Source organism: Mustela erminea, chromosome 19 (assembly GCF_009829155.1).
Source record: "Mustela erminea isolate mMusErm1 chromosome 19, mMusErm1.Pri, whole genome shotgun sequence".
Classification (NCBI taxonomy): Eukaryota; Metazoa; Chordata; class Mammalia; order Carnivora; family Mustelidae; genus Mustela; species Mustela erminea.
The window spans coordinates 6,990,957-7,013,707 of record NC_045632.1 but is presented as its reverse complement, the minus strand read 5'-3'; the positions used below and the strand labels follow the sequence as shown (position 1 = coordinate 7,013,707).

Sequence of the window (22,751 nt, the reverse complement as noted above, 5' to 3'; positions counted from 1 at the left end):
CTTACTTATATCCTAGGGTGCTTTAAAATCCATTGAGTCCTTGCCCTCCACTGAAGTAATATACCCTTTGAGTAAGAAATTATCATAATCCCTAGAACCAGTGTCACCCCTTATCTGTGGCTTCACTTTCAGGGGTTACCTGAGGTCAAAGGCGGTCTGGAAGCAGATGATCCTCCTGACAGCAGCGGTGGCTTAACCCCAAGTCACAAATCCTCCTGACAGACCTAACCCTGAGTCACAAGTCCTCCACATCACTTCGTATCGCATGGGCCTTTTATCATCTCTCATACTCACAGAAGGGCGAGTAAAGGACAGTAAAATGTTTTGAGAAAGACCACATTCACATAACTTTTATTAGAGGGTATTGTTATACTTGTTCTATTTTATTATTGGTTTTGGTGTTAATTCTTACTATGACTAATTTATAAATTCGACTTCACCAGAGGTGTGCCTGTATAAGAAAAAACATACTGTATATAGGATAGGGTTCAGTGCTTGCCTAGCTTCAGGCATCCACTGGCGGGTCTTAGAACATATACCCCACACATAAGGGGACTTCCATACTCCATTATCTTCTCTGGACTGTTTGTGTCCCCTCCCCCAAATTCATGTATTGAATCCTAATCCCAGATATGATGGTACTAAGAAGTGGGGCCTTGAGAGGTGATTAGGTCATGATAGTAGAACATATGCAAATGGAATTAGTGCCCTGGTAGGACATCCCAGAGAATGGCTCTCCCCTTCCCCTGTGTGAGGACACAGTGAGATGATTGCCTTCCCTGAGCCAGGAAGCAGACCTTCAGCAGACACCAAATCTCCCACCACTTTTATCTTTGACCTTGCAGCTTCCAAAACAGAAATAACTTTTTTCTTTTATTACTTTATTTAAGACTTCTCGTGTGTAATTTAGAACATTCTGAACCTTTCATTCTGTAGGAACTCTGCACTTCTTTTTCTTTTAAATAAATTTCTCTTTTTATAAGCCATCCAGGCTACAGAATGCTCTTACAGCCACCAGAATGAACCAAGACGGTATCTATTTCACGTAGAATAGATATTTACATCCTCTTTCTACATTAGCTGGTGTAAATGTACCACTGAAAGATAATCCAGGACCTCAGTGCTCTCTCCCAGGAGACCATGGCCTTTTTGCTTTGGTCACCGCTGAATCCTCACCTCCTCAAACAGGACCCAGTACAAAGGGAGTACTTAACAAGTACTCGGTAAATGAATGAGCTGACCCATTCTAAGGCTGCTGTTCCGTAAGTGCCTCTGTATAAAATAACCTTCTAAGAGTTCACAGCAGACATCCCAGTTTCCAATTACTCCTTCCCATTGGCCTGCAGAAACTGAATTGATATACACATGCCCCATATCCTGCCCACCCAAGGTTAGTCCTGATTGAACTTATTTCCTGCACTTATTGAACTCGATATTCCTTCATTCCTTTGACAGACACACACAGCAACTGAGGCGTATGTATTTGGGTTGACATCAGATAATGCCTCTGTTTCAAGGCATATTTTTAATAGGATGAGCTCAAACTTTCCCACCCTCAGGATTCGTAACCGTCCCTCGCAGTATATACTTTTCAGATATAATATGACCTAGAAATTTTTGCTCAACCCTTCTCTGCTTTCTCCTACTGGTTTTCTGCGACATAAAATAAGACATAATTGACCACGGAAGGCATGACCACATTCACTGCATTCATGAGGTTTCTATCCTGTGCAAATCCTCTGTTGTCTCCTGAGGGCACACATCTGGCTGCAGGCTGTCCCACTATGACTACATTCCTATTTGCTAAGAGCCCACTGATGTTTAGTGACGTCTGAGAAGCCACAGAAGGCACCTGCACGGTATTGACAAGGTCTTTCCCCTGCGTGGCACCACCAGTCTGTGCTAAGCCGTGATTCCCTGAGGCAGGATTTTCCACTTTGACTGAGTCTCCACATTTCTCTCTTGTGTGTATTCTCTTATGTTTAACAAGGCAAGGCATGTAGGCAAAAGCTTTCCCACACTCACTGCAGATATAGGGTCTCTCACCCGTATGAGTTCTTTGATGGACCATGAGCTTTTGCTTTGTGGTAAAGGCTTTCCCACATTCACTGCATTCAAAGGGTTTCTCTCCCGTGTGGATTCTTTGATGTCTAATGAGACCTGACTTCTGGGAACAGGATTTTCCACATTCACTGCACACAAAGGGAGTCTTTCCTGTGTGAAATCTTTGATGCGCTATCAGGCATGTCTTCTGGATGAAGCCTTTCCCACACTCGCTGCATATGTAAGGTTTCTCTCCAGTATGGATGCGCTGATGTACAATGAGATTTCCCTTCTGGATGAAGCCTTTCCCACATTCACTGCATATATAGGGTTTCTCTCCTGTGTGTGTTTTCTGATGTATACTGAGCCGTGATTTCTTGAGAAAGGCTTTGCCACATTCAGAGCATTCATAAGGTTTTTCTCCTGTATGTATTCTCTGGTGTTCAGTGAGCATGAACTTTCTGGAGAACGCCTTCCCACACAGACTACACCTGTGGGGTTTCTCTCCTGTATGAATGATCTGGTGATTAGTGAGCCGGCACTTCTTGATGAAGGCTTTCCCACATTCACTACATACATGAGGCTTGTCTGTTTTTTGTGTTTTCTGATGCTTGATGAACTGGGACTTAGTACTGATGAGTTTCCTGCTCTCAGGGAATTTAGTTCTAGGATGAAATTGTTCATTGTTAGCATGCAGAAGGGATTTCCCATCTCCAGTAAGATCTGCAGGGTTCTTTATCTCACACCTTCTGCTCTGGTGAAGTAAAGTTAAGTTTGGTTTTAAAATTTTTCCATGTAAGTCATACATATCATGATTTTGCCTTAACACAAAACGAGCTGCGCTCTGACGAACATTACATTCAAATGTTCTCTGTTTGTGCCATCGCTCTACGCTGTTCTCCATTTCAGTTTGTAAGTGCTCTGGCAAATAGTCGTCAAGTTTCCAGATTCCTAGAAAGGAAAAGAATAAGGAATTCATTTATCATCTTGTTTTGGACAAAAGACAACTAAAAGACTCCCTTGATGTCATATGTCTATTTAGTGATGGCTCTTTGAAATTAGTATCAATACATGTTTAATGTTCCTTGCACATCTGATAAAATAATATAAATAACCCAAAAGATAGTTAGTGTAAAAACAAGGTTGGATCCTTCACAATAAAGAAATACAATTTGTGGGACGCCTGGGTGGCTCAGTTGGTTGGACGACTGCCTTCGGCTCAGGTCATGATCCCGGAGTCCCGGGATCGAGTCCCGCATCGGGCTCCCAGCTCCATGGGGAGTCTGCTTCTCCCTCTGACCTTCTCCTCGCTCATGCTCTCTCTCACTGTCTCTCTCTCAAATAAATAAATAAAATCTTTATTAAAAAAAAAAAAGAAAGAAATACAATTTGACTGATTTCTAAACGAGGCCTTGAAATACACACAATTTCCCATGAGCAGCAGACCACAGGTTGGAGGGCCACCTCATCCAAACTGGCCAGAGACAGACTCAGTCACGTCACAAATCTGTACTGAGGACTACTGTGTGCAGGATACGGTACTCATGCTGGGGACACACTCTGAGTCCTCATGTTCAGGGGGCCTACATTGCATTTGGTTAAAGGACACAGGAAGCTGCACACTGTGAAAACTGATGTGAAGGAGCAATGGAGATGGAGAGAGATACAGGAAATCAGGTGACACTGTGGAGGAAGACAAGCCTCCCTGGAGGATTCGCTGTCACCATCTGCCTTGGGGAGCAACAATAATGATACATGCTGGGCTCCAAACAACATGTAACCTACAACATCCAAAAGGGAACTCCTGATCTCCCGTCCTGAATCTCCTCCTCCACAAAGCCCCTCCGGCACAGCAAATGACGCCTCTACTCTTCCCTCTAACCAGGACAGGACTCAGCACCACCTGTCATCTGTGTCTCACTCACACATAGTTTCTCCCTCCGTGATCAGTCCCGCCTGCCCTCTTCATAATCATAACCGGAACCGGACCAACACCAATGCCTCCCACCTTCGTGGAAGCCAATCACTTTCTTGTTCTACAGCAGCAGCCTCCTGCTTGGCTTTCCTGTTCCTGCCCAGCCAGCTCCTATCAGCTTTCTAGACAATAGCCAAGGTGATCCTTCCGAACATAAATTATATCGAGTCAAGCCTCCACTGCTCGAAACTCCCTAATGTTTTCTCATCTCATGAGGAATAAAATCAAGGTCTTACCATGTCCCTGAAAGGCTCTTATGCGACCTGCTATCCCAACCCCCACCCACCACCCCGTTGACCTTCTCTCCAGTCTTGCTCTGTCTACCCTTCCTAATTTCTGCAGACCACACTCCTGCCTCAGGAGCTTTCCAGCTTTCCAGTTTTACTTTGAGCTTTTTTTTTTTTTTTAATTTATTTTCAGAAAATCAGTATTCATTATTTTTTCACCACACCCAGTACTCCATGCAATCCGTGCCCTCTATAATACCCACCACCTGGTACCCCAAACTCCCTCCCCCACGTCACTTCAAACCCCTCAGATTGCTTTTCAGAGTCCATAATCTCTCATGATTCACCTCCCCTTCCAATTTCACCCAACTCCCTTCTCCTCTCTAACACCCCTTGTCCTTCATGATATTTGTTATGCTCTACAAATAAGTGAAACCATATGATAATTGACTCTCTCTGTTTGACTTATTTCATGCAGCATAATCTCTTCCCATCCCGTCCATGTTGCTACGAAAGCTGGGTATTCATCCTTTCTGATGGACGCATAATACTTAATACTAAATAGTGTATATGGACCACATCTTCCTTATCCATTCATCCACTGAAGGGCATCCTGGTTCTTTCCACAGTTTGGCGACCATGGCCATTGCTGCTATAAACATTGGGGTACAGATGGCCCTTCTTTTCACGACATCTGTATCTTTGGGGTAAATACCCAGGAGTGCAATGGCAGGGTCATAGGGAAGTTCTATTTTTAAGTTCTTGAGGGATCTCCACACTGTTCTCCACAGAGGCTGCACCAACTTGCATTCCCACCAACAGTGGAAGAGGGTTCCCCTTTCTCCACATTCTCTCCAACACATGTTGTTTCCTGTTTTGTTAATTTTGGCCATTCTAACTGGTGTTAAGGTGATATCTCAATGTGGTTTTAATTTGAATCTCCCTGAGGGCTAGTGATGATGAACATTTTTTCATGTGTCTGATAGCCATTTGTATGTCTTCATTGGAGAAGTCTCTGTTCATATCTTCTGCCCATTTTTTGATATGTTTGCCTGTTTCGTGTGTGTTGAGTTTGCGGAGTTCATTATAGATCCTGGATATCAACCTTTTGTCTGTACTGTCATTTGCAAATATCTTCTCCCATTCCATGGGTTGCCTCTTTGTTTTCTTGACTGTGTCCTTTGCTGTGCAAAAGCTTTTGATTTTGATGAAGTCCCAAAAGTTTATTTTCGCTTTTGTTTCCTTTGAGCTTTCCAGTTTTACTGTGGAACGCTCCTTACCCAGGGAGCCTACTCACATCCCTCATCTACCTGCTCAAATGTACCTTCACAAGGATTTCCCATACCTCAAATCACGGGCAAGGCCAAGCACTCATTGTTCAGTCACGCTGTTTTAATGTCCCTAACACCTGTTATCATGCCCAGAGCCTTACCTTCCACCTCCATCCACTCCTTCCTCTCACAAAGGCCACATTAATGTCGAATCTCACGTGTCCTCTGTAATCACTACATCCAGAACGTAACCAACACTTCCCCTCCACCCATGCTGAAGCCAGCTGATCTGCCAACACGTGGTGCATGGCTCCTCTGCCTGCCACTGTCTACTGCCTGTACAACAACCAGAGGGATTCTCTGGAAACAGAATTAGTTCGTGTCATCCCAGTACTCAAGAACTGCTCATGTTTTCTCATCTTTTTAGAAACAAAAGCACGATTCCTTGAAATGGATTACTTGGATGATCTTACTCTCCCTTCCCCCTGCTGTTATGGCCTCTTTGACCTTATTTCCATCATGTTCCCGACAGCACGCTCCACTCGGCCCACACAGCTCCTTGATGTTTCTCAAACACATTCCTGCTTTGGGCTTTTAAGTTTGCTTTGCTCTCTGCTTGGAACACTCCCAATCCAGCAGCCTGCTAATCTCCCTCACCTCCTGGCCCTAAGGCACCTTGTAAGTTCCATTCCTAAAGAGGAGACCAAGCCCCTACTGTTCTGTTCTAATGACTATATTTTTATCATAGTATTTTTAACCCTCTGGACATATTATTTATTTTGATTAATTTCTTAAACCTCTTAGAATGAAAGCTCTTGGTGTACTTGTATGCATGTCCACTGGATCCTCAAGCATACAGTGCTATCACAAATGATTTTTAAAGGAATGAAGGAAGGAAGCAATCACATGTACAGAACACAGTTTTGAGAGTGTAAGAGAGATGACAAAACTGTATTTGTGTAAGAAAGAAAATACATTATGGAGAACACAATTTCATATCCTATGACAGGTAACATGGTTAACTGGGACTTAATGTCAGCAGAATATGATGGAAAAGAATAAAAGTTTCAGAGAAATGAATACAACAGTTCAACACCTACAAGGAACGAGAAGAAAGTTGAAAATTAGTAAATACATAGAGGAATTAAAGGAGGCCTGAGTTATGATCTGGCTTAGGTTAGAATGGAGACTGGAGAAGTGTCTGTCCATATCTTCTGCCCATTTTTTGATATGATTGACTTCTCCAATGAAGACATACAAATGGCTATCAGACACATGAAAAAATGTTCATCATCACTAGCCATCAGGGAGATTCAAATTAAAACCACATTGAGATATCACCTTAACACCAGTTAGAATGGCCAAAATTAGCAAGACAGGAAACAACCTGTGTTGGAGGGGATGTGGAGAAAGGGGAACCCTCTTCCACTGTTGGTGGGAATGCAAGTTGGTGCAGCCTCTGTGGAGAACAGTGTGGAGATCCCTCAAGAACTTAAAAATAGAACTTCCCTATGACCCTGCCATTGTACTCCTGGGTATCTACCCCAAAGATACAGATGTCGTGAAAAGAAGGGCCATCTGTACCCCAATGTTTATAGCAGCAATGGCCACGGTCGCCAAACTGTGGAAAGAACCAAGATGCCCTTCAACAGACGAATGGATAAGAAAGACGTGGTCCATATACACTATGGAGTATTATGCCTCCATCAGAAAGGATGAATACCCAACTTTTGTAGCAACATGGACGGGACTGGAAGAGATTATGCTGCGTGAAATAAGTCAAGCAGAGAGAGTCAATTATCATATGGTTTCACTTATTTGTGGAGCATAACAAATAGCATGGAGGACAAGGGGAGTAAGAGAGGAGAAGGGAGTTGGGGGAAATTGGAAGGGGAGGTGAACCATGAGAGACTATGGACTTTGAAAAACAATCTGAGGGTTTTGAAGGGGTGGGGGGTGGGAGGTTGGGGTACCAGGTGGTGGGTATTATAGAGGGCACGGATTGCATGGAGCACTGGGTGTGGTGCAAAAAACAATGAATACTGTTATGCTGAAAATAAAATGTAAATTAAAAAAAAAAACACAAAATACAAAAAACAAAAACAAAAAAAAAAATGGAGACTGGAGAATGCTAAAATATTTTTTAAGCTCAAATTCATGAACAAGAGACTCCTTTAAAGATGAGAGCTCTGGGCGCCTGGGTGGCTCAGTGTGGGTTAAGCCGCTGCCTTCGGCTCACGTCATGATCTCAGGGTCCTGGGATCGAGTCCTGCATTGGGCTCTCTGCTCAGCAGGGGGCCTGCTTCCCTTCCTCTCTCTCTGCCTGCCTCTCTGCCTACTTGTGATCTCTGTCTGTCAAATAAATAAATAAAATCTTTAAAAAAACCAAAAAACAAAAAAAAAAGGCTCTGCCTTCGGCTCAGGTCATGATCCCAGCGTCCTGGGATCAAGCCCCGCATCAGGCTCTCTGCTCAGCAGGGAGTCTGCTTCCTTCTCTCTCTCTCTCTCTGCCTGCCTCTCTGCCTACTTGTAATCTCTGTCTGTCAAATAAAATAAAATCTTTAGGAAAAAAAAAAGATGACAGCCCTGCATATAGGGAACATCTGAGGTAATGTCTGCATGGCCAGGATGTAAGATGCACAGGAGTATAGAGAACCTAAGCTTATAGGGGTTTTCTGGGAGGGAAGATGATGAGAGTTCCTTGCGCTTATTGGGAACTTGGGAGAGTTGCCAAGGGGTGAGTGAATGATACAGAACTGAGTCTGGCGGATCACTTTCACGACATGTCAGTTTGAGAGTCTCCTGCAGGGAACAGAAGAAGCTTAGCTTATTAGAATAAAGAAAGTTTGAGGTGCTTAGCTGGCTCAGTTAGAGAAGTATGAGACTCCTGATCTCAGGCTGTGAGTGGGAGTCCCACACTGGATATAGAGATTGCTTAATTAAATAAAGCTTAATTAAATAAATTAAATAAAGCTTTGAAAAAGAGAGAGATTAAGAGAGAAAGAAAAACGAAGACAGAGAGGAAGGAAGAAAGGGAAAAAAATAAAGAAAAGTTTGACAGTTAGGAGACCAGATGAGAAAATGGAAAACAGAACCTTTGGAGGACCTCAAAGTGAGGACAAGGGCCCAGTGAAGACCACTTTACTTTGGGGACACAGCATCCAGGATTTAGAGGAGGTCAGGAAGGAAAACCAACATTACCAGTGGGACAGAAAGGTGCAGCAGTTAGAAGACAGTGAGGAATTCAAAGTTTTCTGTTTGGCGAGGGGCCTCTGGGCAGTGGACGTTTTTGGCAAGGAAGGTAGAAGGGTATGAAGAAAGGAAAGATCAAAACAAAAAAAAAGAAGAAGAAGAAGAGAAGGATCTGTGAATCCTAAGAAAAAGAGAACTATGCAAATAAGCAAAAAATTAAGATGTACAGAAAATAAAAATGGAAGAGATCCCTGAATAGGTAAAACATACATTTTTCTCTAAATTCCTAAGAAGAAAAAGAGGTCACACATCAGGAGAGAGATGCATGAAGGCACTGCCTACCTCTCACAGCTGTGCCTCTTATCTGACCAATCAGAGTATGATTTCCACAGCCTGCCCCCTCCTGACCCCCTCCGGGTTCTCTGACTCACCTGCAAGGGTACGACAGGGGATGTCATCTTCTCCTGTCCATGTTGGGTCTCCTGGATCCAACTTGGAGAGCGCATCTGGTTTGCCAGAATGAAAACCTGTTCATGGAATGACAGAAGATAAAAGACCAAGCTTCAGGCTTGGGGTCTGGGAAGACCACCGAATGTTACAGTTAAGAAAAAAACAATTTTCACATCATAGAGGAAAACCTTCCTGTACTATGCATCTCCTTTACTGTTGATACTCTTCTGCAGTACTACTGACATCCGATACGGGAGGTTTTCACACACTGAGGAATTCCATGACACCAAGGGACACTGACTGAGTGTCCAACAATTTAGCTCTGACATTCTCCACCTCGTGATGCCTTCAGATCCACAGGTTAGGGGTTCACGCCCACAACACTGCACACCCACCTCCCCACTTCCCTGAGACTTCCCCAGTCACAAGTCCAAATTATTTCCCGGGCTTCTGATAGAATATGTATGCATCAGAGGTTCCCATGACCCCTTTTCAGATTCAGTTAATTTGCTGGAGCAACTCACAGAACTCAGGAAGGTTCCTTATCACATTGCTGGTTTGCTATAAACTCAGGCACAGCCCAGTGTAAGAGGAACGCAGTACCAGGTATGTGGGAATGGGTGGGGGGCTTCCATGCCTTCTCTGAGCACCAATTCACCAATTCACCAATTCAAAAGGTCTCAAAAAACTGTCCTTTTGGGTTATTATGGAGACATTATTAAGTAGACATGATTAATGAAATCATTAGACTTGGGTGACTGACTCAAACTCCAACTCTTCTCTCCTCCCCAGAGGTGCAATGGAACTCAGAGTTCCAACCCTGTCATGGTGGTTGGTTCCCTTGGCAACCAGACTCCGGCCTTCGGTTAAACCGTAGCTTTCAAAAAATCACCTCATTAACATAAACTCGAATGTGGTTGAAATGGTCTTGTTATTTAAGTAACAAAAGATACCCATTTTATTATCCTCTTATAACTCAGGAAATCACAACTGTTATAGGAGCTCTGTGCCAAAATTTGGGATGAAGACCAAAAATACATTTGTTTCACAGACATGTAAGTGCGATACATATATATGTCATCGTAAATCACACATATGTACAAAGTAATGGCTTGCACTCAGGAAAAGGGAGAATAGACCCCTGTGTCTGGAGCCAGGGAGGGGAATAAGAATCTCACTTCAGAGCAATACAGACACCACAGAGCTTTAAGAAGCTGAGAAAGGAAAGGTCACTGATGGGGACCCTCCAAGTGATACTGGGGGGCTGTCCTCACCCACTGACACCAGGTTCCTATAGTTCTCTAACATCACGTCCCGGTACAGGTCCTTCTGGGCAGGGGCCAGGAGCTGCCACTCATCCCAGGTGAAGTCCACGGCCACATCATCAAATGTCAGGGATTCCTTAACAACAGTGTTCTTTAATGAAGTGATGTCCTTTTGATGATAGAGAAGAAATGTTAAAATTTGTCTGCTTATTTCCACTCTATAGACTATATCTAAATATCTAGTGGGGGTGGGTATTTTGAAACATTGCAGAAGCAGATGCCTAATTAAATATTCTGTAATTGTGCACAGTCATCCATCCATTCATCCAATGAGAAGTTTCTATAACATATAAAAGTTCAATCTTCTTCTTAACCTAGAAACACCATCCATATGTATACGATAGGCAGAAGAAATATGTATGCTTTTCAGATTAATGCATCTGATTTTTTACAGGCCTCTACAATTCTATTAGGGAACAAAGGAAAGAATAAAACAAACCAAAAGTCACCTGGACCTGGATCATTTTTTCTGGCCTCTGAAACAGCTGGCAGTGGGAAAACTCAGCTTTGTGTCTCCTGAATCTACTTCTAGTTTCCTTCAGAAATCTCAGTCTCGGTCACATGCGCCCCAATAAAAATTGACACCACATCTTGTAACTTCTTCCTCCTTCACATGATCCTTTTGCTCCTGGGGCATCAGGACCTGTGGGCTGAGGAGACAAGGGAGTCTGAGGGGCGCATTTCCTCTGGTCCAGACCATTTCACAGCTCCTGAGCACACAGCACTGCTAAGCATCCCTTTATTTGCTGGCCCAGAAGATTCTTTTTTCTGACCATTAAAGCCCGAGGTTTTAAATGCACGAAGTTTTCCTTTGTTCTGTGACATGTAAGTTGGGAGAGTGTGACACTGAAGAGGAAAATGAGATCTACCCCAGCACTGTGCCTCAGGAGAAAGGGAATCTCACGCAAATCACTTTTGTAAAACAGAGCACACAGAAGGAGACGATCGAGGTACTGTTTTCTTTTAAACCATGTGTGTTCAGGTACCTCTCCACAGCTTTTGTACAGTCGGTGAGTACAAGCACTTCTTTCAAGCACACTGGTTTGAAAACCAGTGTACTGGGCAAACCGGAGGCACTGTCTTGCAAGTTAAGTATTATTACTTCATAATATCTCAGGAAGTTTTAAATAGATAAAGATATAAGTACAGAATACTGTAAATAAACTGGAGAGTAGTAAATAAAGTTGAAGTGTTCTCAGATCCTGTCTCACTGGAGAAGAGTGTAAAAGTACTAATTAATAAAAAGAATTTGAAAAAGGAAGGCTCCATGCTGTATATTATCTCTAGTGTCCTGATGAAAACTAACAATTGTCTTAATGTATGTAATTTTCATGCTAACACAAGGGGGAATATAATGACAAATTCATCCAAAACAAGGCAAAAAAAGGCGGGGGGGGACTAAGAACAAGTGGGGTACTACAGCACACTTAGATGACTGTTCTTAAACAAAACATACTAAGAATTATATGAAGTATAAATAAAACAAGGATTTCAGTAAATTAAACACATGTCTCAAAATAGTCTGGATTAAAATATAAAATTTAACAGTTTGCTATTTTGGGTTACATGTCTGAAACAATGGCTTGGAAAATTCAAGAGCAAAAGATTAGAAAAAGATACACCATGGGAAGAATAACCATACATCATCTGGTGTAACTATATTCTCAGACAAAATGGACCAAAAAGCCCAAATATCACTACAGAGAAAGAGAACACTCACTGGTTAAGAGATTCAATTCACCACATTATAAAAATTTGCAACTTCTATCCACTTAACAACACTTGAAATATATACAGCAAAAGTGGACCAAAAAACAAGAACAAACGAATCATTCTAATAGAAGACTTCATCACACCTCTCCCAGTAACCGACAGAACAAACAGCCCATCAACAAACAAAACAAAATCCATCAACGGCACTCTGTTGAAGAACACCAAAAATATCTGATAAGTAGGGAGAAGTACTGAAATTTTAAGACTTAAATAAAGAGTAAGACACTGACTATGACAGTGACCCAGAAAACCAAGCATTTTAAAGATGCCATGTCTCTGGGGCACCTGGGTGGCTCAGTCAGTTAAGCCTCTGCCTTCAGCTCAGGTCATGATCTAGGGGTCCTGAGCCGAAGTCAGACACTTAACCGACTGAGCCACACAGGCACCCCTAAGGTTGTCTTTTTAAAAAATGATGCAGGGACAATGAGATATCTGTTCTGGGGTTGAGGGGACAAGGAGATGGCTGAACCCCACCCCACAACATACACAAAAATCATAGTAGAGAACAGCTATCAATGTTAATGAAAGATGCAAATTTTTAAAAAAGATTTTATTTATTTGACAGAAAGAGACACAGCAAGAGAGGGAAACAAGCAGGGGCGGTGGGAGAGGGAGAAGCAGGCTTCCCGCCAAGCAGGGAGCCCAGGACCCTGGGATCATGACCCGAGCCAAAGGTAGATGCTTAACGACTGAGCCACCCAGGCGTCCCTCAAATCAATATATTTTTAAGAATATAAGAAAATCTCTCAACAATATTAGGGTATAGAAAGATATTTAAAGAGGCTACATAAACTATAGTATAAAGCAAATGATATTCTACTGGAAGAACTATAAATGGTACAACCGCTCTGTAAAATATTCTGGCATCGCCTGTTTCGGATGAAGTTAAACACACCCTGAGACACAGCAATTTCACTCTGAGATACACATGTAAGCTACACCACCCTTCACACTGAAATAAGGGCACACGTGAACCAGAAAACAGACAAGAATTTTCACAGCAGCACTCTTCCTAACAATCCAAACTGCAGAGAATACGTTTAATTAATAGTACTCAAAATATGTAATGCTGTGTAGAAACTACAACTACTACACAATTTGAAGCTAAGAATGATTGTTCCTACATCATTTCCATGTTTTTAAAGACTGTACTACAAAAACAAAGAAGCGTATGAGACAAACTTCTTATGGTAGCAACTCCTAAAATATTTATTGTGTATTCACAGAATATGCCTGGTTCTTGTTGCAGAGCAAACACAGATACATCTATTTGCAAAAACATGAATCATTCTTAAAAATTCTGAGCAAAAGCAGCCTCACATTTAAAGATGCAGGCGCCCAGGAATGACTTTTTAATATGATAAAACTTTACGGGGCACCTAGGTGGCTCAGTGGGTTAAGCCTCTGCTTTCTGCTCAGGTCATGACCTCAGGGTCCTGGGATCGAGCCCCACATTGGGCTCTCTGCTTGGCATGGAGCCTGCTTCCTCCTCTCTCTCTCTCTCTCTCTCTCTCTGCCTACTTGTGATCTCTCTCTGTCAAATAAAAAAATAAAATCTAAAAAAAAAAAACTATATAAAGAAAAACCTTAAAGGGCTTGATACTGACAGCAGGATGGTAATTACCTTTAGGTGTGAGAATGCAATATAGTTAGGAGGAGACTCAGATCGCACCACTGGATGCTGGCAACATTCTGTTTCTTGACATGGGCAGTGATGGCCTTATATAAATATACATTACTTTTATACAGATCAACTGGTAGATCTTTTACACAAATAAATAGAAGTACTCAACAACACCAAATCCTGTTCTTTAAAAAAAAAAAAAAGAAAGAAAGAAAAACAATAAGGGGCGGCTGGGTGGCTCAGTGGATTAAGCCGCTGCCTTTAGCTCGGATCATGATCCCAGGGTCCTGGGATCGAGCCCCGCATCAGGCTCTCTGCTCTGCGGGGAGCCTGCTTCCTCCTCTCTCTCTACCTGCCTCTTGCCGACTTGTGATCTCTGTCAAATAAATAAATAAAATAAATCTTTAAAAAAAAACACAATAAAACATGCCCATTTGTAGTGAAACGGATAACTCAGGTAAAATAGACTATTTTTTTTTTTTTGTCTTGAAAAAAATACTAGGAACATTTTTCGGTTGTAAGTTTGAAATCCTGGATAAATTCATAAATTTTATTGTCTAACCCTCCTGGAAACATGTTAACTCCAGACAATATAGCAGATGAATTTTATGGGTAAGCAACTGGACACATAGGTATGTCCACTACCACCTGATTGCTGAGTAGACCCGATACACTGAGATAAGAATAAATTATAAACACTGTTAACTGGAATGAGTATTAAGGTTATACTCAGACAATATCATCGTGGACATGGAAAAAGAGATTCATGGAATTGCTTATATAAAAGAGAAAAGGCTCCCCCAGAAACCACTAAGCAGATTTTCACATACTTGGCTAGAACTGCACTATAAAATATACCAAGCTTGTTTCACAGAAATCCAGTCATTAGCAATCGGAACTGGAAGCACCATGCCTGAATAAGACCAAACAGTACTTACTAATAAACCGAGATGTGGGTCACCTTGCAAGAAGGACGGATACTAAACAAAATGGACAGTCTTCCAGCAAAGAGTGAAGTGTGAACGTATGTCGGGAAAGGAAGCAACAGTGCTCGCCGCTGTTAGTTATTAAGAGGTGAGTGCAGGCATTGACAAACATTTTCTGCAAAGGGATGGAAATTACACATTTTCAACTTTAAAATCCCTGGCACAAGGACTCAATTCTTCCTTTACCGCGGGAAAGCAGCCATTGACGGCTCCTAACAGACAGAGGAGAGGGGTGGTGGGTGAATCCCTCCGTCTGAAGTCAGTCAACCTCTGAACAAAAGACTTTTAAAAACAAATAAACAAAAAAAAAAAACAGAGGGTTTCCAACTACTCTTCTGAGCTCTGCAGCCTCTGTTTCAGCAGCCGAGGTTGGAACCTCAATCGAAACCACAGCCCCGAGTCCTTGGCGTCCAAAGCTACGGCCCTCACATGCATCTCTCTGTACCAGACACTCATTACACACCCCCTTACTAATCCAAAACGCAGGCCAGACACCCCGATGTTACGAGCATCCACCCGAGCCCCAAAATTACTGAGCCCCAAATTAAACCCCCAACTGGAACGAGACACTGCGATCATCGTCAATGATCCGTATAGCCTGCACCACCGACATGCGGACGGATCTGCAGAACCCCAAGCTCTGGACAGCCCGGACACTGAGGTTGAGCTCTACAGACCCTGAGCCGACTTACTGACCCCAAAAGTACCCTAACCACGGACAAGTGAATCACAGACTCCCAGCTCGTTCCTCTCAAATGCCTCCACTTTCGTGCTCGGCCCAATCGATCCCCGCCAATAATTCCACGGGCTCACCCTACTCCACTTCTACCCTGGGGACGTCACGTCATTCTGTGAGAAACTAACCTCCTAATGGAACAAAAATAGAAAATAAAGACCAGAGAATCTTCAAGGAATAAAAACACACACTGACCTGATTTTCTCCAGACCAAAAAGGAAGTCTAAACGTAACACTTCCGCGAACTGCTTCTACTCCTGGGAACGTCGCCCAAACTGTTCGTCAGCCTATGGCGGCCGAGGAGGACCTGAAGCCTTTGAAGAACGGCGAACAACTGCTTGGCGTTAGTTCCAGGGAGACAATATGTCCGCGCCCGCTCGTTGTGGCTGTGGGGGCGGCCATGTTTGGACGCCTGACGAACACGAATCAAAGGGACGGGTTTGCGGCCACTAGCCGGGCTGGGCGAGGTCCTGAAAAGCCATTCATACCTCGTCCTAAACTTTGGCTGGTGCGGGAAACGGGTAGATTCCTAGAGACTCAAGCTCTTGGTGTGGGCTAAATCGTGTTCGTGGACTGGACAGGAAGTAACAAGGTCAAGGTGTATATTAACCACTTTGTATTTTTAAAAAAGGAAGTTAAAAAAAAAAAAAAGGAAGTTTCAAAACAGTCAGTGGAACTTCAGGTGTGAATACCGCAGCAGAGAAGGACCTTCTGGAGAGAAAAGGTAATACACCCGGGGGCGCCTGGGTGGCTCAGTGGGTTGGAGCCTCTGGCTTCAGCTGGGGTCATGGTCCCTGGGTCCTGGGATCAAGCCCCGCTTCAGGCTCTCTGCTCCCCATGGATCCTGCTTCCTCCTCTCTCTGCCTACTTGTGATCTCTGTCAAATAAATAAATAAAATCTTAAAAAAAAAAAAAAAAAAAAGGTAATACATCTGGTAAGCAGACACCCATGGAAAGCTTTTGGTGAAAAATTGCTTGCAGGAAGCGGTTTTTTAGAACAGTGTCGTTGCAGGACTGTTGATCACAGCAGTCAGGAAAGAATTCTTGAGAGGTACTGTGGTGCAACTTAGTAAGTTTATTTAAGTAGCTCGAGGACTGGACTCCTCCGCAGATTGCTGGTTATATGCTTAGTGCTCAAGGATGAGGGTACATGCCAGGAGTGTTAGATCACTAAGGTTTTCTTCGAATTTCTACTTCTAAAACTACATTTGCAAGATTTCGCTGGTTTTTCTTTCAATTTGATATTAACTATGGGTGAGATTTACAGGCAGTCATGAGGCCCTGTAAGAATGTAGCAGCCAGCACATACTTGATTCTTTTTTTTTTTTTAAGATTTTATTTATTTATTTGACAGACAGAGATCCCAAGTAGGCTGAGAGGCTGGCAGAGAGAGAGGGGGAAGCAGGCTCCCCGTGAAGCAGAGAGCCTGATGTGGAACTCGATTCCAGGACCCTGGGATCCTGGGACCCTGGGACCCTGGGACCACAACCCCAGCCGAAGGCAGAGGCTTTAACCCACTGAGCCACCCAGGAGGCCCCATACTTGATTCTTACTGAAACGGCGGAGGTCACCTTCTGGGCTACAGGTGAATTGCCACTTCCAGTCGGCAAACGGGAAAAGAATTAGGCACAAACAAGTCAGCTGCAAGAGATTGGGAGCAGGGGACAGAAGTCGAAAAGACCGCTGCCCAAGCAACTCCACAGTCTCGCTTTTTTTAAAGATTTTTTTTTTTTTTTTTTTGACAGACAGAGATCACAAGTAGGCAAAGAGGCAGGCGGAGAGAGAGGAGAAAGGAGGAAGCAGGCTCCTCACCGAGCAGAGAGCCCGATGCGGGGCTCGATCCCTGGACCCTGGGATCATGACCTGAGCCGAAGGCAGAGGCTTTAATCCACTCAGCCACCCAGGAGCCCCCACAGTCTCACTTTTATTAGATAGAAACAGTAACCAACAGAAGAGTCAATGAAAGTCAAACGTTAGTCATATGCCTTGTAGATAAACAAGAAGGAGGGCAAAATATGTCTGGACAAACAGTATAAAGTTTATAGTTGAACAAGCACATTCAAAGGACTTATATAAGTAGCCACAGGTGCTCTCCGCTCTCCGGTGGAGGAAGGGGAGATAACGGAAAAATGAAGCAGGTGGCATTCCGCCCTGAGCGAGGCAGGCATCCCCAGCTGCTCGGCTTCAAGGCCATATATTGTCCTCTCCAACAGATGCCTGTTGCAGTATCTGTTTTTCTTAAGGCTGTATCTAAATGTGCTTGGTAACTACTAGTAAAATTTCCCAGGGGTTATATTTTAAGTAATACATTGTTCTCAGGGGCAGTTGCAGTGAATGATTTTGTGCTTCTTTCCCTCGTGGGTATGAGACTGGCCATCACCAACTAAAGGAAAGAGCATCTGAGAGGAACCTGCATTGGGGCTGGGATTGGGGCCTCAGGGAAAGGCCACTAAAGGGAGGCGAACAAGGGTCTGGATCCAATGAGAAAGAGAGAACCACAACTGACAGTCCAAAACTATTAGGGTCAATAGCTTTTCTCCCAAAGTACCAAGATGATTCCAAAGGATTCGTTTTTTCAACAAACAATGCTGGGATAATTGTATTTCTATTTACAGAAAAATAAATTAGGACCTTTACCTCTAACCATATACAAAAATTAACTAAAGATATTTCCCAGACCTAAATGTAAGGGTTAACAGTATGAAATTTAGAAAGGCAAACTGAAGATAATGTACATAAATCAACTAAGTTAGCCATAAGTTCTGAGACAAGACAGTAATGGATGAGCCATAAAAGAAAAAGTATTAAGTTGGACATAGTTAAAATTACATATATATATATGTATATATATATATATATATAAAATACAAAATAAATACAAATAAAATACAAAAAAAAAAAACCTTGTATTTCGGATATCTGGCTGGCTCAGTCTGTAGAGCATGTGACTCTCTTGATCTTGCAGTCTTGAGTTCAGGCCCTACACTGGGCACGGAGCCTACTTAAAAAGTAATAATGGGGGGGGACCAGGTGGTGGGTATTAGAGAGGGCACGGACTGCATGGAGTACTGGGTGTGGTGCAAAAACAATGAATACTGTTATGCTGAAAAGAAATAATAAGCCACTGGGTGGCTCAGTGGGTTAAAGCCTCTGCCTTCGTTCGGCTCAGGTTATGGTTTCAGGGTCCTGGGATTGAGCCCCGCATCAGGCTCTCTGCTCAGTGGGGAGCCTACTTCCTCCTCTCTCTCTTTGCTTGCCTCCCTGACTACCTGTGGTCTGTCTGTCAAATAAATAAATAAAAATCTTTTAAAAAAATTATAAATAAATAAATTAAAATTAAAACATCTGTACTTTTTCTTTTAAACATTTGCACTTTCTAAGCACAGTATTTAAGAAGTGAAAAGTAGAGCAAGAGATTAGGAGAAATATTTCCACATTATACATCTCATAAAGGACTTGTATTCAGAATATATAAAGAAGTATCAGAATGTCTGGGTGGCTCAGTAGGTTAAGCCTCTGCCTTCAGCTTAGGCTGTGATCTCAGGGTCCTGGGATTGATTCTGGCATCAGGTTCCTTGCTCAGTGAGGAGCCTGCTACTCGCTCTACCTGCTATTACCCCTGCTTGTGCACTCTCTGACAAAATATTTTTTAAAAATTGTCAAAATGTTTGGCAAATAACAATAATGACAATAACAAAACAACCATCCAGTTACTTTTGGTAATCATGAAAATTTCTAAAAATTGGATTGTGGTGATGGTGGCACAAGTCTCTAAACTTAGTAAATGTCATCGAGTTGTACACTCACTAATGGTAAATGTTATATGTACATTTTGACAATAAACCTGTTGAAATGAATTGCTGTACCATACTACAAAATGTATAGGTTATGATTTTTTTTAAAAGACACCACATAGAATTGCAATATATAAACTACCTAGGAGTAAAAGTAAATGGAGATATCCGGAACATATAAGAAAAAAGTTACAACAAATCTTGCAGTAAGAATGTGAGAATCTGAGGGGCACCTGGGTGGCTCAGTGGGTTGGGCCTCTGCCTTTGGCTCAGGTCATGATCCCAGGGTCCTGGGTTTGAACCCCGCATCAGGCTCTCTGGGAGCCTGCTTCCCTCTCTCTCTGCCTGCCTCTCTACTTGTGATCTTTCTCTCTCTCAAATAAATAAATAAAATTTTAAAAAAAGAATGTGAGAATTTGAATAAAGAGGATCAAAATAGAAACTGAACATAATTGAAGAGTTTGTTCTTCAAGTATACCTTACTTTAATGCATACATTTTATGTGACTCTAGTTACCGCCCTACAAATTCACCTATATTACTACAGCTGTTTAATAATAATATCATATATAGATATGCATAAACATTTTATAATATGGAACTATGTTTTCAATGAGGTATTGTGATAAAATTAGGTTACACCTATTTTTCCCATTTGTACTAAGATATAATTGACATAGGTTATATCTATTTCTAATAAACTTTTTGTTTTCAGAAAAGCTTAGATTTATATAAAAGTCACAAAATACTACAAAGGGTTCACATATGCTTTATTCAGCTTCCTCTCATGTGACTACTCTATATAATTATGGTACATTTGTCAAATTAAGAAAACAACATTGTATAAATGGAATATTATGGAGCCATCAAAAATGAAATCTTGCCATTGCAATGATGTGGACGGAACTAGAGGGTATTATGCTATGTGAAATAAGTCAGTAAGAGAAAGACAATTATCATGTGATCTCACTGATATGAGGGATTTGAGAAACAAGATAGAGGATCATAGGGGAAGGGAGGGAAAAATGAAACAAGACAAAATCAGAGTGGGACAAACCATAACAGACTCTCAATCTCAGGAAACAAACTGAGGGTTGCTGGAGTGGAGGGGGGTGGGAGGAATGGGGTGGCTGGGTGATGGACACTGGGCAGGGTATGTGATATGGTGAGTGCTGTGAATTGTGTAAGACTGATGAATCACAGACCTATACCCCTGAAACAAATAATACATTATATGTTAATTTTTAAAATTGTGTAATACTCAACTATATTACATATTTTATTCATATTTCATAAGTTTTTCCACTACTATCTTTTTTCTGTCCAGGAATACAATAATGCATTCAGAAATCATGTTTCCTTGATTTTCTCATATAAAATGTATAATAAGAAAACTCTGTTAAAATGGGCAAAGACCTTGAACAGGTGCTTGATCAAAGACAAATGGATGGCAAACAAGCATATGAAAAGATGATCAGTATTAGGAAATCACAAATTAAAACCGCTGTGTGATACAAGGACTCAGATATTGGAGTTGCCAAAATCCAAAAAATTTTGAGTAGAAAATGCTGCTGATAAGGGGGAGCAAAAGGAATTTTTGATATTTTCTAGAGACAATACAAAAGCATACAGGAGTGTTAGAAGCTAGGCAGAGTCTTGAATGTAGATGACCCCAATTTTTTGAAACGTGATCTAAAAAATCTCTTTTAACAAAATAGCTCTCACGGAGGAGGAGCATTTAGGACAATGGTTGCTTTTACTTGTGTCAAACCTGAGAGGAAATATCAGAGTAAATTTGGTCTTAAGTTAAAAATCCCCTCTTTAGTCATGGACACACCACTTGATCATGGTGAACTACTCCCATTTCTGTGGGGACAGTGGGAAGAGTGGGTGTAGGAGAAAAATTTTTCTTCCCATTTTTCTAGGAAACTTGAGAAGCGACTCAAAAGACTAAAAGGAAATGTTTCCATCTGAAGGTTGAGCCTCAAAACACCCACTAGCCCAGGGCTATGGGTCTCAAAACTCCCAGATTCCAATGCTCCCAAACACAGACAAACCCTGCACTCCCCAAACACACTGACCTCAAATTCAATCTCAAGTTCACCCCAGGAGCTCTGGTCCATGGAAATTCCCGCCCCTACCGTAGCAGGCTGCTCCCTGTCAGGACCCCTGGGTGACATCCCTAAGGTAGCCTAAGGGCAGTGATCACGGGTCCGCACCTGCCACCTAGTTTTCAGTCACTGAGCCTGAGTTAACACACAGGCCCTGGGCCCTGACCATCGTCCTTTCATCATCAGTCTCTGAAGACTACGCCTTAACTCAAGCTCGCATTCCTTGGTGACTGGCCCCAAATAAAACCCCAAATATGGCACATGTCCCCACACGCGTTCTTGCTTCACCGGCTAGGCCCCTCACGCGGGACCCACACCCAGTCAGGCGCACCAGAACCCCAGCCTGCGAGGGCTCCCCGGAGGGTGACCGCGACCGAGTGCGGTGCTCTCCGTGCTCTACCCACACTCTCCACCAGTGCTGGGGACGTGGAGGGCTGTGTTCACCCACCTGGAAATTCACCTGCCATTGGTGTTTTATGGAGGCATCCTCAGGTAGAATTGATCAGTTATTAATTCAATTTCCCGCTCTCTTTTCTGAAGGATTGGGGGTAGGGAGGGAAAGGGAGAGGAGACAAGGCTGAAGTCCTAAGCTTCTGACTATGGCTTTGTCTCTCTCTGGGGACCTGTCCCAATCCAGAAGCCATAAAGGAGCCCACCCAGTGCTGCCTCATTAGAATAAAAAATGCCCCTTCGGACTCTCTGCTCAGCAGGGAGCCTGCTTTCCTCTCTCTCTCTCTCTCTCTCCCTCTCTGCCCGCTTCTCCGCCTACTTTTGATCTCTGTCAAATCACTAAATAAAATCTTAAAAAAAGAATTCCCCTAGTGCACTCCTCACTTAGTAATTTACAAGGATTTTAGGAATGTGTGCCAGGAAACAAGGGGTACAGACCAATGTATGTATTTTCTATTATCTCACAAGGCCAAAGAGTAAGTGCTAAATGATTCTACTTTCCTCATAGTCTGTAAATGACAAACTTACAGAATCTCTGATGTCAGGGGTCAGGGTCACAGAAAATTTGACTATGAAGGAGTAGCATGAAGAGGTTTGTGTTGACAAAACATTCTGTGGTGTTGGTTACACAAACCTACGCATGTGATAAAGTTTCTTAAAACTATATAAAAAAGGAAAGAAAGAAAGAAAGAAAGATGAGTACATGTTACAACTGGTGAGATCAGGGCACCTGGGGGGCTCAGTCGATTAAGTGTCTGTTCAGCTCAGGTCATGATCCCAGGGATCAAGTCCCGC

At 42.6% G+C, this 22,751-nt stretch overlaps 1 protein-coding gene across 6 annotated transcripts; it reads right to left on the bottom strand.

Annotated features, from left to right (window-relative positions):
- Positions 1 to 362: 362 nt before the first annotated feature.
- ZNF350 (zinc finger protein 350) lies at positions 363 to 15,905 on the bottom strand. 6 transcript variants are annotated; one of them, XM_032324138.1, is made up of 6 exons: positions 15,798 to 15,872; positions 14,977 to 15,078; positions 10,933 to 11,133; positions 10,433 to 10,592; positions 9,140 to 9,235; positions 363 to 2,994 (listed from the first exon to the last, which is right to left on the bottom strand). In XM_032324138.1, the coding sequence occupies exons 3-6, from the start codon at positions 10,945 to 10,947 to the stop codon at positions 1,643 to 1,645; spliced, it is 1,623 nt and encodes a 540-aa protein (XP_032180029.1). In that variant the 5' UTR covers positions 10,948 to 11,133; positions 14,977 to 15,078; positions 15,798 to 15,872; the 3' UTR covers positions 363 to 1,642. The 6 variants fall into 6 exon arrangements, with proteins under 6 accessions (XP_032180029.1, XP_032180032.1, XP_032180026.1 ...); XM_032324141.1 differs by lacking the exon at positions 14,977 to 15,078 and having other exon boundaries at positions 10,923 to 11,133; positions 15,798 to 15,905; XM_032324135.1 differs by lacking the exon at positions 14,977 to 15,078 and having other exon boundaries at positions 15,798 to 15,905.
- Between the last annotated feature and the right edge of the window lie 6,846 nt (positions 15,906 to 22,751).

Bases quoted from the DNA above. Each gene is read 5' to 3' on its own strand.
- ZNF350 (XM_032324135.1), bottom strand. The intron at 9,236-10,432 runs GTGAGGACAGCC...TTCCATGAACAG, and splicing joins TAGGAACCTGGTGTCAGTGG to GTTTTCATTCTGGCAAACCA. The intron at 2,995-9,139 runs GTGAGTCAGAGA...TTTCCTTTCTAG, and splicing joins CCCCTGTCGTACCCTTGCAG to GAATCTGGAAACTTGACGAC.